At 40.8% G+C, this 21708-nt stretch overlaps 1 protein-coding gene across 1 annotated transcript; it reads right to left on the bottom strand.

Moving 5' to 3' along the window:
* Nucleotides 1–265: 265 nt before the first annotated feature.
* On the bottom strand, nucleotides 266–18047 carry entpd2b (ectonucleoside triphosphate diphosphohydrolase 2b; the record flags this gene model as incomplete). The annotated part of the gene is made up of 9 exons (XM_080509611.1): nucleotides 266–481; nucleotides 569–703; nucleotides 845–964; nucleotides 3353–3622; nucleotides 4637–4864; nucleotides 5383–5542; nucleotides 8769–8919; nucleotides 12086–12203; nucleotides 17928–18047. 9 exons carry the CDS (start codon nucleotides 18045–18047, stop codon nucleotides 266–268), a joined length of 1518 nt encoding a protein of 505 aa, XP_080365737.1.
* Nucleotides 18048–21708: the final 3661 nt, after the last annotated feature.

Genomic DNA, 21708 nt, shown 5'->3' with positions numbered 1-21708 from the left:
AATTGTTTTTTTTTTTTTTTGTAGGAGTGGATAATCCTATGATAAATAAGCCCACAAGCCAAAGAGTCAGGATCCACTTTAAAATACAGACGAGCTTTAAAGCACTGACATATTTAGCTTTACTTCAAGCATGTTTACATCATTTAAACAATACATACAATCTGTACACAACTAAAACATTATTTAAGGCGTTGGAGCACAGAGTCAAATCAGACAGAAACACTCCACTGCTGTTTCGTCACGGCGCTGCGAGTTGCAGCAGCACCTAAATGGGGCCCTCTCCACCTCCTTTTTTCCTCCAGTCTCGCGCTCGGAGGACGATGAAGACCAGGACGGCCACGAGGAGGAGCACGAACAGAGAGATGAGGGCTCCCCATGCCACCGGGGTCAAGGCCTTCCTCAGTGCGATCGTCTCCGCCGGCAGCAGACTGCTCAGACTCAGCATGTAGCCGAGAGCCCAGCCCACCGAGGTGTCCCCCGCCTGCAGGATCACCACCAATGTTCAATCCATGTCAAATGTATTTACAGGTTTTTGTCATTGTTCTCAATGTCACGATGGAGCCGTTACCTTCTTCTGGAAGGAGATACGTGGGAACGACGTACCGTCGAAGCCGTAAGCTCTCAAGGTGAGAACTTTGAGAAACACGGAGGAGGCGCAGTAGTCCTGCAGGCGCGACTTTTGCTCCGGAGCAAGAATCGACATCTGAGGCAAAAGGAAAAATGTGTATGAAGTGAAGGTTCATTCACAGCACAATGATGCTTGGAGCCATGGAAAATGTAACTTTTTGAACTGGATAATAATAATCATAATACGTGAAGATGCAAACATAAAACATGGACTCACCTGTTTGAAAGTCTTGCCACACACAGATTTGGCTGCTTCCTCCAGCTGGTCTGGAGTGCGTACGGCGATCCCAGTGACTTGCTTCAGGAAGGAGTGGATGTAATAATATGCAGAGAATGCCTGGTTACACGGAAAAAGATAAAACACTACATTTCTCCGGAACACTTTACACACAGTCAATTATTTAGGGGAGGAGTGTCAAATAAACACATTTTAGTTCAGGGGGTCACATACAACCCAATGTCATCTGGAGTGGGCTGGACCGGGAGAACAGTGCCACATTAACCTTTCAACTTTTCAATTATTGTGGCACAGAGCAAATGTGAAGAAAATGACACACCAACAGTATTGAAGGTTTCTGTGCGCTTATCTGGAGAAGATTGTAGCGAAGCCGAACGCTGGCAGACGCATATCTCACTTACAAAAGCAGGAGCTCCAGGCAGTTTCCCAGGTGTGCTCTCGTAGTTTACAGAAAGCGTCTTGTGATTTTATTGACATATAAAATTTGATTATGACAACTTCAGACCAAATTGTCCTCTGATCTCCTGTCCCTGACCCCATCCAGGTATGGAGCCATTGGCATGAGGTACTGATTTATAATGAATGATTTACCTGGAAGTCCATATAATTTTGAAGTGATCCAACAAGTGGTCATGGACAGTGTCCACAGTAAAACTTACAACATGCTTTTTTGTTCTATCATAATTCACACAGCCCACAAAATCAGAAATATCAGAAAGAAAAGAGAATATAATCTTCACTGTCCCAGGAAGCTCTTCTGTATGAACTGATAATATCAGTTCTTGCACCATATGAATATAACGTATGAGCATTTCATACAATAATAAGACATGTATTTTGTTTATACATATTTAGATGAATTTCACAGCCTTCAAACAGCTGTTTTTCATGGGAGACTGAATCAGTCCCTTTATGCTCGTTTCTTTGCAAAGGAAACATGCGGATGCTCGTCTACAATCACATGCTTCCCTAACCTGAGGACGTTCTGACCCCCAGGCGCTACAGCTCAAATACTGGCTCATAACCCTTCAATGATTTTAAACAACCATGGTAAACAGTAGTGCAGGTACAGACTTTTCAATCTCCTCTCCTTTCCACCCCATTAATCTAGTGATTCTGCCTCCTCCTGTGTGTTGCCTCTGGGAGTTGCTTTTTTTGGGGGGGGGGGTTTCAGTGTGCAGCCATCAGCTTTGCAGATATTAAAGCAATGTAATTTATTATGATAGAACTAATCAGATAATATAGCATTCCTTCATATAAGAAATGTTCCTACTACATCCATATAGACAATACAACTTCACTTGCATGTGAAGGCATTGCAGTTATGAATGAATACAAATCCCAGTGGTGCGTTGGGTTTAAACACCACCCTTGACCTGCATAGTTTTCTTAACTTACATGGTTGAATAGCTCATTCATTTTATTTTAATACTCTTGTTCATAATGCATGTACTTGCATATATTTTTAATACCGGAGAAGTCTACCGGGGCATCAGTGGAAGATAGTTTCTCAGCTGGGAACAGTAACCTCGCTGGTTGCCTGGCAACTGACTCCAGTCAAGCCATGAGAGAGATGCTGGCACTTTAAAAACAGTAATTTGTCATGTTTTTAGAATTTAATTATGCACTGACAACTCTGTGCTTCTTATTAAGCTCTATTTGGGTTTGTAATCCTATCCCAGTTAGCTAATCACCTGTATCCAGTGTCAACTAAATATCATCTATACATTCACCAAATAAATTAGTATATTTTGGTTTGAGTTAAATAATAAGCTCATTTTAAAAAGAAAAATTTGTTTTTGGTTACGTGATATATTGCTACGTATACTACACCACAATTCTGACTCAATACCACCTAAATGGTGATATATATATATATATATATAAATAACCATTTATATGATGGTCATTTGATCATATATGGTCATTTGTGACAAGCAGAGCACATTTCATGTCCAATAGCACCTAAATGGACAATGAGGCTGGTGACAAATTACAAGTGTTCAGTACTTTTTGTTGGAAAAGAGACAAAACCCGAAGAAAGCTTGTGATCTTTATGGGATGATCTGCTTCATGCACAATATGTTTCAGGCACAATAGACAATTAGACAAATGGGTGATGAGGCTGGTGTCAAATCACAGGGATTCCATTCTTCACGTTGGCATACACAATAGGAGATAAGCAAACCTTGCAATTAATGTCTTTATATAATCCTTTCTTCCAAGTCCGTCACATTCCAGGCCCAGCAGTAGTTAATAGGACACTGAGGCTGGTATCAAATCACTCAAAGTCTCGTGCAAATCAGATAAAGAGTGCTGTGAGGACCACAAGAGAAAGCAACTAAATCACAGTATGTCTATAAATAATGAAAAGCTAAAAGTACGATTCTAAACTCAATCCATGAATTCAATGCACTCTGTTATCTTAAGGGTGTTGGCTCCTCCAGCGGATTAAAGTAAAGGGAACATCCATTGCGTGAAGCTTACCATGAAGCTGCCGGTGACGTTGGGTTGGAAGACTTTGTCAAAGGAGCACTGGGAGTAGGGGCAGCTGCCGAAGACGAAGAGCTCAGACACGTTACCCAGACAATGCTCATAGTGTCCGCTGCCTTGTATCGTCAGTGACGCCTGAGGGTTGTAGGAGCTGGGTTTCCACACCTCTGTGCACGGGGAGTTAAATATACTGTTCAGCTTTAATACCCGACTGTGGTCTGCGGGGTAACAAGGGTGGGTGACAGTTTCTGGGTAATCCTGAGACTGAAACGAAATAGAGAGAGAGAAGGAATGTAACGTGGTATAATTATTAGGATGATGAAATCTTTTATTCTAATATTACCTGCATGTTGCAATGATGTTATATTATTATCCATTACAATTTCCCATCATGATTATTTCAGCTTCTAAAAACTAACTCTTAAACAAATAAGTCCATATAACTCCAATGTCATTCCCTATAAATGATTAGTGTGCAGGCTTCAGGTACACCTGGCAGTAATGTTGAGTTTCAGGGCTCATTTATACGACCGTTCAAACCAACGCTTCAAGTGAAAACACGAAACATTTGTTGCATTTCCGGTGTTCGTTTACACGATATTGGTGGCCGGAGCCACTGGAAAGGCAAATTTAAAAAAAATGCTCTGACATTGTCAGTTCTTCTGCATGTGTGCGAGTAGATGGACAATAACAACAATGGCAGCCTCCAGAGTGTCATGACTCCCAGTCCACACTCTCCTGGGACTTGGTAGTTTTATGGTTGAGAGTCCCATAATAACAATCCAATTTGGTCTGTTAATACCAATGTCCTTGTACTCGTCATTGTTGATTATAGCGTATTGTTCTCTGTGCACGTGTGTGTGATTTCATTACAAAAGCATGGCCTGGCATGAGAACTACATCATTTTCAATGTTTCTGCCATTTCTCAGTGAAGGCACTTCGTTTTCAAAATGCAGCATAAACGCAAAACTTTTCTGAAACGAAAACGCAAAAACGATGCATTTTCACTTGAAACGTTGTCGTGTGAAAGAACTTATGGTGGTCGAGAAACTGTGGAATATATTTTGGAAAGACGAGCAAAGGAAATCATGCCTGGAAAGCCGTCTCTCTGACCCTCACACATTTTTCTGCCACTTGTTCAATGAGAATACACATTTAAACATAGAAATCTGAACAAGAGAAGTGCAGCGCTTAGACATATGGAACAATCTCCTGAAAACAGCTGAAGTGTTGAGGTTTTATTTTGCAAAAGGAACGATAACGCCATGTGAAACTACCTTCAGGATTTGAGCCAGCAGTCTCTTGAGAAACTGGTCCTGTCCATAGCACAGGAAGCTGTGCGTGTACAGCGAGTACTCCTGGCCGTAAAGGCGCAGCTTCATCATGTCGTGCTCATCTTCAACTTTCTCCTGCGTGAGAAATGTTATCTGGGTGGACGCCCCGCCAAAATCAAGCGCCCCCACTGTGGGTCTGCCAGAGCTCAACCAGTGGCCCACAAAGCCATACTGCAACAAAACAATAAAGAACAAGTCCAGTTATTCACAGGTTCGCCTTGGAAATTCTGCCCCCCCTTCGTCGCCCACTGATGATGTTCAAATGAAAATTTGAACATCAATTTTCATTTTTCAATAAATGCCTACTTATAGGTTATTTGATTTGGATAATTAATTTATGGCACTCTATCATTAAAGGTCAAAGTCATGCTCTAAGGTCAAGGTCAATTTCAAAAAGTGCACAAAATTAAGGATATGATTTCATTTAACATGCTCTAGATACCACCACATATATTTTACAGCTCCAAGAGTAATGTAATCTTGAAGGCAAGGCTATGGGCATTCAGGAAGCGTGTAATATGCCTTGCAATTTCTGATCCTTGCGTGCGGGACGATACGACATAATCATGAATGAGATCTATGGCTCCACCAATGCACTACCACTCTTAACTGAAGAAAGCAAAACCAAAATCACATCCCAAAGCAGAGAATGGAAATATTTAAAACGTTCTCCTTAAAAGTTTAGGCACCTTGATGAAGTTCTCCAAGAGATAGTTGACGGTGACCCAGCCATACGCTCCCTCTTCTTGACCGCTCAGTATCGCTGCCCCCCGGTAGCTGAAAGGGTAAGACTGGATTTTGTGACCGACTTCATCCAGGATCTGATTAGATTGTTTCGGGCTGGAAAGGCTGAAAGAAAAATAATTTGTTTCATAAGCTGCTTATAATTTACAGGCTCAATTACTTTCTCACACAAAACTATGCTATTTTTCCAAACAATTTTTTCGCAACGTGCATGGTGACATCATTTACGCCCTCTGGCGTTGATAAGCTAATGCTTTGCAAATTTGACAAACGATTGCAAGGAACTGAAACAATAGGAACCAGTTCTCAACAAGAACAGGTTTTCAATTCCCATCCCTCGTCTGAACATCCTGTAATAGTGCAGTGTAGTAAACAACAAACATTAATGCTTACACTTGTCAAATGAGAAAACATTCAAGCATTTTAAATATTATTTGGCAATGAATTGCATATGTACTAAACTAAACTGAGAGATGAGTTGTTCACATTTCCAACATGATGTAATCATTGGGTTTTATATCCGATATATATATTTATATACTTGATTGTAAGTAGTGTGCTGAGGGTTTCTAATCAGACTGAGAAAATTAATTCAAATAAGATGGGTCATGATGATGTTGGGGCCACTCTGATTTATTTTACAATCTGACTGTTTAAATCTTAAATAAAAAAAAAAGAACAATATATTCCTGTTTTTAGTCTACTTGCTCATTGTTGTTAGCTCAGTGAAAATTCTGCTACAAGAAATTCTGATGTACTTTTAAATAATTTACCAACGACTTAAAAACTTTAATATGCTATTTCAATCGATCCATAACATGATGAACATAATAATACAAACTCAACACAAACAAGACATATAGAAATGACAGAATTCATTAACATGAATACTTATATGAATTCTCTTAAATGAAGGTTGGTCATTGCTTACAGACTGATGTGCGTAAGGAGCAAATTAGACGACAACGTTTCAAGTAAAAAGGTGTCGTTTTTCATTTCACTAGGAAACATTTGGAGAAGGATGTCTGTCTGCACAGAAATGGCAAAAACAAGGTTTTCATGTTCGCTCACTAATGTATAATGGACTAATGGTCCAAGTGAAGTATGAGCAGCCAAGCTTCTTTTCCTTGACAACTCGTGCCAAAGTGTCTCACTTGAGTTAACTTCAGGCTACAGTGGATACAAAGTCCAGGTCCAGGTCCAGGTCGTCTGACAGCTGCTTCCTCCAGAGTGTTGGGCAAGCATTTCGGCTCATCGTTTTGTTGTAAAACCAACGCTGGTCCAACTAAATCAGATGTCAGCCAAATGACCCAAATAGCCAACAGTGTGACAAAGCCTCCCCCCACAGGATCAAACCCCCTCCCTCTTGAGGCGCAGTGGGAAACCACACATGCAAACTATTTGTTCACTATCGCTGTACCTTGAAAAGTCTAGCTTTCCAATGGTGTTCATAATCATCAGGGCCATGACAGCCTCACACTGTCCCCTACAGACTGTGTGATTTTAATGACGCTATAAGTTCACAGCTTGCCACTGTATATGACACAAATCTAATAAGCTTTAGGCCACGACATGAGGTTTGCTGTGTGCAGATTGCACGATGAAAACGAGAGTGGAATTGCAGCATAGATGAAGTGTTTTGAGAGAAATCCGCCCAAAAAAAGGAGAAGGAGGAGAATATGGATGCGGTCGTGGCTCGGAAAGAGGAGCTTGACATAAGAACTTGTTAGAATCTATTAGCATTTTATGTTAGCCTTTCATTTTTCAGCAAAACACATGCCATGTAATAAACAGATTGCAGGTCACAGTCACCATCATCCCAAATATCTGACACATTCAGAATTTTGAATCTTTGGTCATTAGACCATGACAACGGCTGTCCTCTAACCGGTCTCACAGGGCAACGTAGGACCACTGATTTAGACCCAAGAGCAAAGATATCGCCACGATTCTCCCATGATGGCTAAGTTTCGTCTTTCATTACAAAACTAAACAGCAGCATCGACTAGTGATTGAACATGAAAATAGTGTTTCTATCGTTTTTACCATTTACCATTTTTCTGAAACGAAAATGTAAAAACGATGCACCTTCACTTGAAACACTGTCACGTAAACGGGACCTCAAACTACGATATGGTTTTGTGCTCATGGTCAGAAATCAGTGGCAATTTCTGAGATTGGCAACTTGTATGAACTTGTGGTGGCCCAGGGAAAAATTGACACTTTTTTTTGAGGGGGAACTTTTAAAATTAATAAAATATTGTAAATGGATTGACAGACGTGTCTATAATGATGTCTGGACTCTGGTTTACTTTGGTTTACTTAGTGCTTACTTCCAACACTGAATGGATTTACAGTAGTCCACTAAGAATATCTGTTTTATACAGGCGATACATGTTCATAACAGACCTGATGAGGAGCAGGAATGAGGAACTCGTGAGGCTGTTTGATGTTTTGCCAGAATGCGCAACACTGTCATTACAGCTTGTTTAAGGATCTGCACTGTTCCTTTAACAGTCACACAAAGATGTGAGCAAAGAAACAAAAACGATTGCCATAATAGTAGTTGTCAAGTCAGAGTCTCTTGTTGAAACATAATTACGATTACAATCGTATATATCTACGTCTCTTGACATGTCCACTAACAACCAAACGTAGGAGTTGAATGTTAAACAGCAACCACATTGTCACAAACCTGCCACTTTGCTCTTCCTTTTGCTATTCAGACATGTGGTTTTATAATGACATGAACAAAGAAAGAAGAAAGAAGAAAGAAGAAAGAAGGCTGCTGGGTGTTCAGTCTGACAAGAAATCCTGATAAAAATGTCAAACGATCAGACGTGAATCATTCCACTTTGAGGAGCGTCATCTTTTCAAACCGGAGGCATTTCAAAAAGCCGGATGATTTGTTGAAGGCCGACCATCTTTGATGCGAAAAATAATTCAGTGAGCATACATTCATAAGACGACTTGTTCACATATGTCTTTTTAGACAGCACAGAAAGGGGTTGTTTTATTTCGAATGATCCGAAGATCTTTTACAGCCTCATTCCAGGATCACATGCAACGTTTCCTCTGAAAACATGATTAAGCTTGTATAACCGCTCTAAAACGACAAAAAAAAAAAAAAAAAAAAATACAGACAACGCCTTCACTTTCCTACAGCTTTCTAATCCTTTTTTCTTCATATGTTGGATGAATGTTGGCGGGAAGCTGACGTCAAACACTATTTTAGCGTTATGACTTTATATAGAGATTATCTTATCCTCACGTCACACAGAAAGTCACACAAACTGGAGTGGGCAGACAGCCTGCCGACACGCCGACTCACTGCAGCAGCCTCATGCCCGCCGTGGCTCCCAGGTACACAGGTGTGAGTTTGTGTTTGTCGTCGGGGATGTCCTTCACGGCCTGGTTCAGACAGGCCTCCAAGCTCCGCCCCGCTTCTCCCCGTTGGCCCACGTAGCTGGAGATCCCGCCGCCTGAATGAGCGACGCAGCAACGAGAGACAGACAATGATGCATAATGAACGTGTGCAATCATGTTGCGAGGTACACGGAAAACCCGCGTTCGCTGCGGTGACCTACATGGATAACGGTAATGTGTCACACCAAATCGAACAGGAATGGACTATTACATCAGACAAATTGAAGACAAGTCAGATGTGAAGAAAGCTTCTGGATCAGAACTTGACTGAAAAATTGCTACAGTCTCAGATAGTAATGACTCAAATGAGGGTATAAACTGACACACATTATCATTTACTGGTACAAAGTGAATTTCAGTCTAAAAGAATCTAATTAATTTACAATTACCCTCTGAGGTCATTTTTCAATGTCCATACTGTGATGTCAAGAGATTAATAATAAATTGATATCAATAAGAGATTCATAAATTTTTTTTTCAAATGATGGATTGAAACGATTTGATCTGTATTTCTGGTATAGCTGGAACTTTGTATGCTGAAAACAAAGTCACTCTGTTCACAGCACTTTTACTGCTGTCAGAAAGTGTGAAAAACTTGAACAAAAAGCACGGTGGCAGATTGGACGCCATCATTATGAGGAAAATCTTGAAGAAACCGCAGAAGTGAGGATCGACTTCAGAGATCAATGAGGATTACCAGCTACAGCTCGAAATAGAGTCAGCAAACGGGGCGATACGATAGAAGCCAGTCGATGCTCAAAAAGGAACACGACGAGGTGGAAGAAAAGAAGAGGCACTGCAAACTTTTGTTTTGGGAAACTTGAGATTGAGTCCATATTAACCTGTGAAGATTCGGTGGTAGAGTGTGGACGTATGAGAATGAACACATGAATGTGAAGGTTTGGGATTGTTTTTCCCCAATGGAACATGTAACTGAACTTGTGTTTTTTGAATGAAAATGTGAAGTTTAGAGTGTTTTTAATGCAAAATCTAAACTTTACAACCTCCTGGTGATGATCAGGATTAGGATTTGAATAAAGAGAAGAATATGCCTGAAAATTGCAAATTAAATTTTTATGTTTCAAAGAGATCTGAGAGCAAATTTGCAACATGGATATTTGTGTCTCCTTAAAAAAACATTTTTGGGGGTTTTGTTTTGAGGAACTCAGCAATGGTAAATAGACATTACTCATAAAGCAAACTTTTACACTTCAGTAGTCTCAAAGAATAATCGCCCATGCAGAAATAGTGATGGCTGCTGTGCCATGTGCTCATACCCTGGTGGGAGAAACACGAGGTTCAAGTGTCTCTGCAAACGTACCTCGACATACGGATGGGGCAACATGGGAGATCGAACCGAGAATTCAAGACTTCATCAATTGAGCCACATATGGAAAGCTCTCATTCATGTTGCTGATATTAAAATACAGGAATCATCAGGAATGGCTCAAATGACTAAAAGCAGCTACAATTGTCAAAACTGTTCAAATAGCTACAGCAGTTAAAACTGGTCAAATGCTTCAAACACTAGGAAAGTGAAAGAGAGAAAGCAAAAAATAAGAAAAATAGCTAAAAAAAAAAAAAGACTAAAATCGTTGAATCACTCGTGGTTAAAAAATTCTACAACAGCTACAAAAAGTAAGACAGTTTAGAGCGGAATAAAATTTCAAGACTTCAAGACTAATATTCCAAGAAATATTCAAAACTGTCACATGAGATCATAAATAGAAAACAAACTGTATAAAGTTAAAAGCTGTATTATCCTCATTTTAATGGTTAAACGCATTTTGTGGCTCCAGATCAATTTTGTATTGATGGAACGCTGCAAAAACCTCTCCTTGGGTCATAAAGGCTGCAGACCTATATGTGCTGTCACTACACTGACATGGACGTCATTAATCTGGGTATCAAATCCTGCCTGATCAGTGCGGAGTGCCGGTGAACACCGACATGGCCACGGGGACTGTTCCGACTGCTCCGTGTGTCTGCCACATTCTGCTTCTCCTTCGACAGACCCGAGGTACAAAACAATAAAGAAGACCTCGATGGTAAGCACTGGCACGCAGTGAACTCCTGTCACTCCTACTTTCCGTCAGGCCGGAGAAAGAAAACTTTGGTGTGTCGGGATTTCTTGGGGGATTTATTTTCTGATTTGATTGATCACTGTGTGATTGTGGCTTAAAACCGGCTACTGTTCTTCTGTTGGAGGCCTTTGTACACTCCTCAAGTGTAGTTTCTGCAACCACAGACAGCCTGAGATCATATCAGGGATACACCTACTAACGCCCACTAACAATTCAGGCTAAATAATTAAAGTTGTATGGACAGACGATGAAGTTGGATTGCTGTTCCAGGTGACTCTCCTATAAACTCACCCAGGAGAAAAGGGCCTGTGAGTCATGGCGCTCTCGAGACAAACATTGCTGTTATTGTCCATCTATTTCAACATGTGTAGAAGCAATACTTACTACACTGCCATGGTGCACATGTGCAATAGCAGCATTTTCAAAATGTTGCGTTTTCCTCTGTCTACACGGAGACAGAGTCAAAGCGTTTTCAAAAAGTTCCTCCTGCATTATTAGTGGCTCCCAGCACCATTGTTGTGTAAGCAGACTCCCAAAACGCTACAAATGTATGCCGTTTTCAAATGAAAACATCGCCGCATGAACAGGACCTCAGTTAATTTTACTAACGCAGGTCGGAAACTGAGTCAAATAATATCAATTAAATAAAAACTGCATAATATAAAAAGATGTGGCTCGTAGCTTCGAGTTTCTAATGATTTTCCTGAATGTCGTCATACTGCGTTGTCATTTCCTGCATATTTCCCAATGGGCCCATGCTGCATGTTTGATGTCTTTGCATGAAGGCACTCAAGTGGTATATTTCTAAATGGAAACTTCTCCAAATCCAAGCTGCTTGAATGCACAATAAATCCCATAGAGCTTGTTTGAATTGACATTGAGAGAAGAGAAAAATAAAGTTAGCTTGTTGATGCTCAAGGCTGAACATCAGAAGGAACTTTTTCAGGGACTCTTACAGCATGAATCATTTATTTGGTATTGCTTCTCCAACCTTTACTCAAATGTACCAAAATATGAGAGAAGTGATGGTCTTCAGGGGGCTAACTGTGCTGGCCTCCAGGAACTGGCAGCACACATGCATATGTTTAATACCTTGGTGACGTCTGACACGCAGAATCATTTGGTTTTGAAGACTCACCCTTCACGTGACACTCGCTGTGCTGGGTGACAACGCCTGTCCCATTCTGCTTGTCTGCCGGCCATTTATAGATGTACAAAGCTGTGTGTGAAGAGCCGGCATCCAGGACAATCCCATACTGAGGAGAGAGAGAGAGAAGAACATGAACGACATTCTATGATCGGACCTTTCTGACCTCAATTTTATCATCGGGAAGACATCCGGCTGCGTGCCAGGTGAACTAGTAATGTCGGTCTTCAAAGGAAGACTTGTGGGCTTGAACGTTACACAATCGAGAGAGAACATCTCAAAAACATTGACAGCATTACATAACATTCTACCAAAAAAAATACAACCACCATACAAGATCACAATTAGGGAGATTTAAATTTTTAAACTATTTTGAGGTTTGAATAAAGTCTCCTTCATGTTAAGGACTACGGTTCTTACGTTGGAGACAATTCGGCCTGACAGGTGAAATCACTCATTTCTAAACAGTAAGGTCATCGACCACAATAAAACAGGGCAAATGAGAAAATGCTCTCATGTCACAGCTGTTTCATGTTGCAGCGATGAAGGGCTTATGGGGGATGTTTGTATGCTTGAGGGCAAACTAACATTTTGAGCACAACTAACAGCAACCGAAGTCTTTCTGGACTGCTGCCACAAATTTCCCAATCATGACTCATCCATCCCACTCACCCGAAACACAGACTTCTTACTTTTCAATTTCAGGCTGAATCTCTTCAGTCGGTGGAACTGAAGCTGCAGCTGCAAGTACTGATAAAACACAAATATGCAAATAACAGAACGCAGGAGGAAAATGACAAATAAACGTGTGCGCTGATCCAGAAAACACAATTTAAGCTTTGATCTTTCGTGTTCTATGAATGGATTTGTCATATCTTGCATGCATATAGAGATTTCCATTAAAAGTAGACCGACTGCTTGCTGAATGGCATCGCTTGGATTATTTACGTGCACCTGGCTCACGTACCAAGAACCAACTGCATTTCTCCTTCCTTCCTCTCATCATAAAACTTTAATAATAATCTTCTTAACCACATATTTGTTCATAGAGTAGAACTTAATTTGGGGTATTTGCTTTAGAAATATTTAGAAAATGGTGTGAGGTGTACAAATCTTTTATAATCCTCAGTTTTGATTGCACTTTGGGGGTTTTTCTGGGGGGGGGGGGATCTAATGCAACTTTGTTCTTGCTTGACATGTCATTTGATATTGAAAAAGTGCAAATAATTATAATAGCATTCATCTATAGGAGGGTGTGCTTTATAGCAAATATTGAATAGTGAAACACTGTGTTGTGCAGGTATTGAACATAGCGTGTATTATTTCTAACATCTATATTTATGGGAGATTTTCTTGCACATATATTCAAATTCAGCAGCTCAACATAGCCTCTAAATGCTGGGTCAGATCTTGAAGGTACCACAAAACCTTAAATCTCTGTGTATGTCTGCCCGACTCACACAGTGACTGCCTCAGATTACAGGCTCCAAAGTGCAAAAATGTCCAAAAAAGGAAAGAGTTTCAACTCATCTGCTCCCAATGAGCCACTATCTGCCCTCCTTACACATCTAACATTGTAGCCTGTAGTTGTACACCTGCTTTTATAGTAGAACAAAAAGTAAATAAATTAATAAACTCACCTGAAATTAAATAAACCTCTCTCAAGGAAGGCAGGAACAATATGCACTGATGGTACTTTAGCAATCTTTTTTTTTACATGTTGTATTATACCTTGTTGTGGCTACTCTTTTGTGTAAAAAAATCTAAATTAAGGGAGCGGAGAGATTTTTACCGAGAGATTTTACAGGTTTCAAATAAAAGATGAACAATCTATTTAAACAAACGAACAAAAGAATACTCTGTGGTTGACTTTCTTGAATAATACAACCACTTACCGGGTAACGTAAATTATAATTGCTACAGACCTCTACCTGTGCCTGCAGTAGAAAAGTTGTCTCCTTCCTCCTTCCACATTCACAGCTGCGCCTCCTCCTGATTTTAAGGAGGAGAGCCTGACCAGGAGCGGGAGAGAGCCACACAATTCTAAACTACAAAAACAAGAATACTTCAAATAATATTTCTTATCATTACATAAGCTCGCACCAAAAAAGAAAAATCAAGATACAATTTGCTCCAACATCCCTCCCTCTTGGGTTTTTAAATATTGTATGCCATATGTGTTTTTGTATGCATGTGTGTAATTTATGTTTTATACTTTGCGGCGACACAACTTACCCTACAGGGAAACAAATGAACTGAACTCACTATGTATCTATTATAATTGTGGGTTTTTTTCTTCTTGTTTTCATTTGTTCATTTGTACAGCCTGACGTTCGGAAATCCTTCGATATGTCACATATGGACTAAAGCACACTGCTTGTCGAGAATAGATTTGCACATATCAAAGAAAACTAAAATAAGACATTCTATGGCAGTGATTTCCAACCAGGGCGGCTTGACGCTGTAGATTTTAAGGGTTGTAATAATTTATTATATTCTAATAATAGGTGAGTCACTCTGCATTAAATTAATTTATGTCACAACAACTAGGTTTAATCATATACATTAAATGTTTATTTAAAGAGATGTTTAACAGTCATTTAAAAGTGTCTGCAGTATACACAATCCTAAACTTGCAAAATCAGCAGCGGGAGACTAAATGGCCGGCAAAATGAAATGTGAATCCCTCAAAAAGAAGAGGGTACAAAGAGAGTTTCATAGAATTTGGTTTCTTTGAAGTGGTGGACACATTTAGAGCTGAATTCATCTCCTGTGTTGAAAAACTGGTGAATTGGTCAAGTCCTTTATTCATCACGCACAACAATTATACAAAGTATAATGAGCAGCAACATGTTTTTAGTACATGTTGCGCAGCAAAACAACTGTTTTTGTAGGGTAGAACAATAGAAGGAAAACTTCATATAATAATGAAAATAGGGCACTCTATGATAATATTGCGAACAAAATTAATGCACACAGAAGATAAAAGATAATTAGATACAAAATAATGAAATAAAATAGAATAAAACTTTTGAAACTGAAGCAGCAGCAGTCCACTAAATATCCCGAGACTAAGTGTAAACCCAAAGACTTTCTTCAGCAGAGCAGAGAAGGGCTCACATGATCTCAACTTTCAGTATGAATACAGACCGTGAAAGTGGGGCCTTTTTTGGGTTTTAAGCAGGTGTCAGAAAAGTTTCCACGGGGATAACTGGCTTGTGGCGGCCAAGCGTTTATAGCGACCTCAGTTTTTGATCCTTTGATGTCGGATCTTCCCATCATTGTGAAGCAGAATTCACCAAGCGTTGGCAATAGTAATGCATGGGACAGATGAGGCATGATAGAGTAATGTTTGGCAGCAGTCCAGAAACACTTCGGTTGCCATCAGTTGTCCTCTCCATTGGGTCCCCTCATCAAAAACATTGTGAGCCACTGCTCAAGGGAATATATTTACCTGGGAAACTGTGCATGTCTTTCATTTGAAATTCTCTTGCTATTGTGCATAGATGAGAGTGGGTGTGGGCACCAAGTGTTTGGCTTCACTGTAACGCATCTGTTGTGATGAAAGGAAGCTGAAGGGAGCGGGGTGAAATGAAGACGGGCGACGAGGCATGTGACCGACTTTAAGAGGAGAGGGAGCGCAAGCATGCAAATGCAAACACATAAATCCACTCACAGTAACCGATACCGGTCCATACGCAGAGCAGCGAGACAGCAGCAGCCACCGCGGCTTCTCAACTGGACATGACAGGTGAAGAAAAACAAGACGCGGACATGCCCCTCATCAATATCTCCCCATTACTGCTGTGCACTCAGTTGTAAGGACTCACGAGCCAAAAACATGACAGGCTCTAATGGCCGCTTTTTGTCCTTCCATTTGATCCACGACTGGATCTGTCACACTTGTCCGCCTGCACAAGAAAAGTCCTTTTTCCTCCCACCGTGCCTGGTCTCCAACATTGTGACTGAGTGAAAGAGAAGCAGTGTCGTGCTTGAAAAGGGAACCATGGGATATTCAAGCAGCAACACAAAAATGAGGGAATAGAAGGAGGGAGCCATCAACAAAAGTGTAGTTTTAATGGTGTCATGCGCTGTTTTCCAATCGTTCCTTTCCTTTTTAAAAAAAAAACCCAAAAAACAAACATAACGATAACGCAGTTTCATCAACTGCATGCAAAAGCTCGTCTTCTTTCCCATTTATTATGCAGGAAGGCTTCTAATTGAATGTTTCTACTCTGGATTCATGCCATATCTCTGCCATTGCCAAATCGCTCCACAGTAAAGCCTCATTAAAACGAGCGAAGTGCAGCTCATCGCGAGGTCACCCGAGTACAGAGTTTCCCGATGACTGTTTTTTATTGCTGCAGGCGCATAACACTTCAACCTCGACCGGCGCTGAGACGGATGAGTAACAGTGAGTCGTCACAAGGTGTTAAAACATAAACCACAATGTGGTTTCTTAAAGTTAAAGTCTTTCCACAAGTGACACGTGTATGACATAATGAAGATTTGAAAACAATGAGAAAAAGGTGCACTTTGCTTTTCCTTTCATCACATACAAATGTTTCGAGCTCAGAATTTGCATGTCGGTTTGAATTCTGCGCCACTGAAGCAAAGAATAAAATAAATGTTTATTGTCTTTGTTGAAGAATTGAATTTAACTGTGCATTCAACACTTTATGTGCTTACATAAAGTGAAGAAATACTTCAAATCTCTGTTGACATGACAATTCTTCAAGAGAAAATTCAGCATATGTGCTTTTCGCTTTAGGAAAGTTCTGCTTTGGCACAGTTGGTTGTTTTTGTAACGAAATCACACACACACCTGGGAACAGAGAACAATATACTATAAACCTTTAAAAATGACGAGTACACGGTCATTCATATGGACAGAGAGCAAAGTTGAGTTGCTTTTAGGCGAAACCATCAACAATACGTGGCCCTGGTGTTAATACCTGTGTGCTTCTGACCATTACAACATTTAAAAAGTACATTAATAACTGGTGTTATTTGTCAGAATTGGACCATTTGATGAAGTGGTTAATTCAGCAGGGAAGATAGGCAAGTCATGTGACCAGTTTTCAAGCTGTTATGCCAGCATCAACCAATGTGGTGGTTCAGAAAAGTGATGAACTCATGAACTTTGTGACTTGGTCTTTCGAGGTGAAAACAACTGCTCGATCTGAAGTGATGGATTCCATTAATGCACAAAGTCACAGCTGGTTGTATTCATTAAATATGTTTTAATATGCCAATATTTTTCATTTATTGTTCTATTTTTTAACAGATACTTTGGATTCTTCCTCATTTCTTTTCATAATACTTGAATTTCTCACGCTGTATTTTTTTTAATCTTCTTTTAAAATTACATTGATTCTCTTCACAATTTCTTTTTACTTTCAGATATTTTATATTTTCCCCGTTTTAATACTTTGATATCGATAGTTTACATGCACAATACAGATACAGTATCAGATTGGGTTTTTTGGTTTAACTATAGCATCTGAAAACATCACAATAATTCATGAGATTTTCCACGTTTTTAACCTGGTCAATAATTACTTGAAACTTATTAGTTCAAATATTATAAGCTTAGAAATAACTGCCAAAGCAATTAGCTTTCTGTTTGTTCAAGATGCGCCTGTAGCTATATGAAAGTTACATTTGTGTGAACCAACGTGAACTCGAGGAGATGAAAGGTGAGTCAGTGGCAAGAGGAACAGAAGTGGTCCAGTCGCTGTAGTGTTCTCGTTCAGCCACCGCGCTCCGGCCCTCAAATGACCCGGGCGGGTGTGTGTGTGTGTGTGTGGGTGGAGGGGGGAGCGGATCTTACCATGAACCCGGGGGGCTCCCGCACGTCCTCTGTGCGGATCGTGAGCAGCAGGATGGCGGCCAGTCCGAGAAGCAGCAGCGCGGCGGGGACGAGGACTGGACGGGCGGTGCGCTGCGCCATGGAGCCGGAGCGGCTGTGCGTCCTGACCCTGCGCTCTTCGCCTACTGCGCACTGAGCGCGGCGCCTGAGTGCGTCAGCCCGGAGGGAGAGAGTGGCTGGCGGCTTCCCGGTGGCCCGGCGTCGTATTCACGCTTCACCTGCTGCCTGCCTCCTGTTTTACATTTCAGTGGCGAGGGAAAGTCCGTGTGCGCTGAGTGCGAGCGGCGCGCACGGCCCTCCTCCATGAATCCGTCTCCTCGGCTCAGTGAATGGACGCCAGCTCCAAGACGACTGCAGCCATGGAGGCAAAAATGTTTAATCAGGGCCAGAGGAGGAACCCGCTGCCGCACATTCACAACGTTTGGGTGGAGCTACAGTTGCAGGGCCTTTTCATCACTTCCCAGTCAATTTGAAACAAGAGGGAGAAATCGCGTGGTTGTTGTTGTTATTTCACCATGAATGTGCATGAGTAGAAAGCTGGCAGGAGTCCAGTGCACTGATTTGCACCAAAAGGTGCTGCTGAGCTGGTTGTTGTTGCTTTTCCTCATGGATTTGCGTGTGAAAGGTTGCAGGGCAAAAGAAAACCGACTTGCAAATTGTTCTCTTTTGAATGACTGCACAAAGCATGGAAATTAAGTTCTCCCCAGAGACCTACACCATCTTTGTGGACGGATTAAAAAAGATAATGTTTTTTTTTGCTTAAATAAGCTCCTGGCAAGAGTCTAAATTTAGCAGAATGTAAAATGAGTTTCTCTGAAGGACCAGCCGGATGTTACACTTGAGTGGTCATTGGATTAAACGGTGTCCTTCTCAATATCTCTAAATGTAACTCAGTAATCCATCAATTTTTCCAGAAAGATATGTGATACCCCCCCCCCCCCCAAAAAAAAAAAACACAAGACAACATAGCGACTTGCAACAAAAGTCATCTTAAATATATTTACATGGTGGTGCATTAAGGATTGTCAAGAATAGTTCTGACATCTGAGTGGATACATGCAATGTGTTTTAAAGATGTGCTCTATATTTAACTAACCTTGCTGCAGTTGATAGTACAATTGCCTGCATATGAAGGCCCTATTTACACAACATTTGAAGTGAAACACATCGTTTTTGCATTTTTGTTTCAGAAAAGTTGTGCGTCTACACAGACAGAAACACTGAAAGCTGTACTTTTTATGTTGGGCCACTCGTGGGCACGCACGAAAAACAACATGCTGTACATATTAGCAATGGGAGAACACGGACATTCATATGGACAGAGGATGAAGTTCGATCGCTATGACGGTGACTCTCAACAATGAATCTATCAAGTCCCAGGAGAATATGGACTGGGAGTCATGACACTCTGGAGGCAAACATTGTTGTTGGTGTCTTTCACATGTGCAGAACTACTTACGGTGCACATGGACAGTATCAGCGTTTTCAAAAAGTTGCATTTATAGTAGCTCTGGAAAAACACCATTGTTGTGTAAACAGATGCCCCAAAACGTAAAGACAGTTTTCAGTTTTCTCTTGAACATATGCATGTGTAATCAGCGCCTTGGAGCTGCACTGTGGGAAGACTGACTGCTGCAGTGGATTGTCATCAACACATAACACACCGAAGACACAATCGTACATAATAAATCTCACATTGACACTTGTCACAGCAAATCAAAATCAATAACTTAACTTCCAGTAGAGGAGATAAATATGTCATTAAATCAGCAGACAAGTATTAGAGGGACTTGCTTTCCGGTGTTGTTCTTATCCAGTGTACCATCAAACATGGTTATAAAAAAAAAAAAGGCCTGGCTAGATTCAAAGTCCACTTCAGACTACTGTTAAACATAAACTATAGAAGATGGGACATGACATCTTTGCAAACCACACATTAATCTTTTCTGAAATAATGCTTCTGTTTATTGGCAAACTGTACTTTGGCTCCAGAGCTTCCTTTAGGATACTCCCCCTCACAGTGATTTCATAACATTGAGAGATCTTTACAAATCTCCTGTAGGGCTTAAAGACATCCACACCCCTCTGCATGCACGTACTTCAATAGCAAAGATTAAAAAAACAGAGCTTAACGGTCAGAGGTTAAATTCAGACAGGTTTCACTTGCAATTTTCACGTGTAAATTTTCCCTTCCTTTCCCAATAACACTTTTCTGAACTCTCTTAGTCCTGTTTTGTTTTTGCCAGTGGGTTTCATAACTGACAGTATTGAAACATTTAGGATCACAGTAAAGTGGTTCTTTTAGGCCTTGTTTATGTGTTTCAAGTGAAAACACTTCATTTTCGGTTTTGCATTTACACTACAACATTTTGAAAACAATGTCCATTTGCATGGAAATAGTAGAAACTCTGAAGACAATGGAATTTTGACATGGAGCCACTAGTGGGTGCTCTTGTTTTTTTTAATTTTTTTTAATTAAAACTACACTCAAAGAAAAATGCTCTATAAACATTAACAATGGGAGTACACAACGTCAATACGACGATGGAGTCGAAACATTTTCAATCAGTTACACCTGAGGAATCGTTCTTAAAAATGGGTATTTTCACCTTGAGCACCGTCATGTGAACAGACACCCACAACATAAGGAAAATTTTGCGCTTTCTCTTGAATTCAATGCCGTGTGAACAGGCCCTAAACTCCGTGTGGGCTGACTATAATGAATGTCATAAGATGGTTCATATGGCCCGTTTTACAGAGGAACGTATGCTTGATGATCCAAACTTGTCATAACCTATACACCCTGAGGAGCAGCACGTGACTCCGGCCTCCACAGACCTTCTGGAGCCAGTGAACCGTCATCCTGAGGATTATCATGCAAATGCTGAATATGTAAAGCATGAATGTCTCACACCGGGACTCGCGATAGCATGAAATTCAGCTCAGCATGGAGAGAGGGGCTGCAGGTGGATGCAGGGGGGGGGGGGGGGGGGGGGGGGGGTAGTTCCTGCACATGTTGCAGCAGCAGATATGTAATAGCACAGTGTAAAAGCCTGCAGCATACCACAATACATTCAGCTCCAGACATTGCTTAATAGCCTATTCGCATGGTTTTGGCTGGAGTGATGTGAAAAATCAGATGAGCAATATGAAGGTCTCCTGGTGGAGGTAAAGGTTGTAAGCCAACGAGAACATTTAATTTAGGCTTTTTGTTGTTACAACACCGCACGTAAATAAAAACAAATTGATAGTGGCTGCTAGAAGCTGCTGTTGTCTTACTGTGACGAGGTTGTCACTCATGTTACAACGGTCTGTTTTATCCATACTATGGTTTAATTAGAAGACCGGCTCTCGAGCTTCAAATCACAATAAACTAAACAGAGAAAAATGTACAATATGTTTTGGAAGTAAAGCGTGTACAATTATGTACGAAAACCCATTAATCACCTCCCAGCAGTGGTTTGGGATCAGACGTGTTTGTCATCCACCAGGCGCACACACTCACATTAACCCCCCTGACAGACTGTCTCCTGTGATGAGGACAGAGGGTCAGAGACCCGAACCGACGTCTCACCTGACAATATCCGCGCTCTCGTGAAGTGTGTCGTTAATTAGCAGCGACAGCAGTGATGTAATGAACGATGGCACTCATAATTTAATTAGAAACGACACTGGCTGCAACCTTTAATTCACATTAACCTTTACATACGAGGCCCCTTCAAAATAGAGGTTTTTTTTAACT

Source organism: Blennius ocellaris (genome assembly GCF_963422515.1).
Source record: "Blennius ocellaris genome assembly, chromosome: 15".
NCBI classification, from domain to species: domain Eukaryota; kingdom Metazoa; phylum Chordata; class Actinopteri; order Blenniiformes; family Blenniidae; genus Blennius; species Blennius ocellaris.
This window is presented reverse-complemented; position numbering and strand designations above follow the sequence as displayed.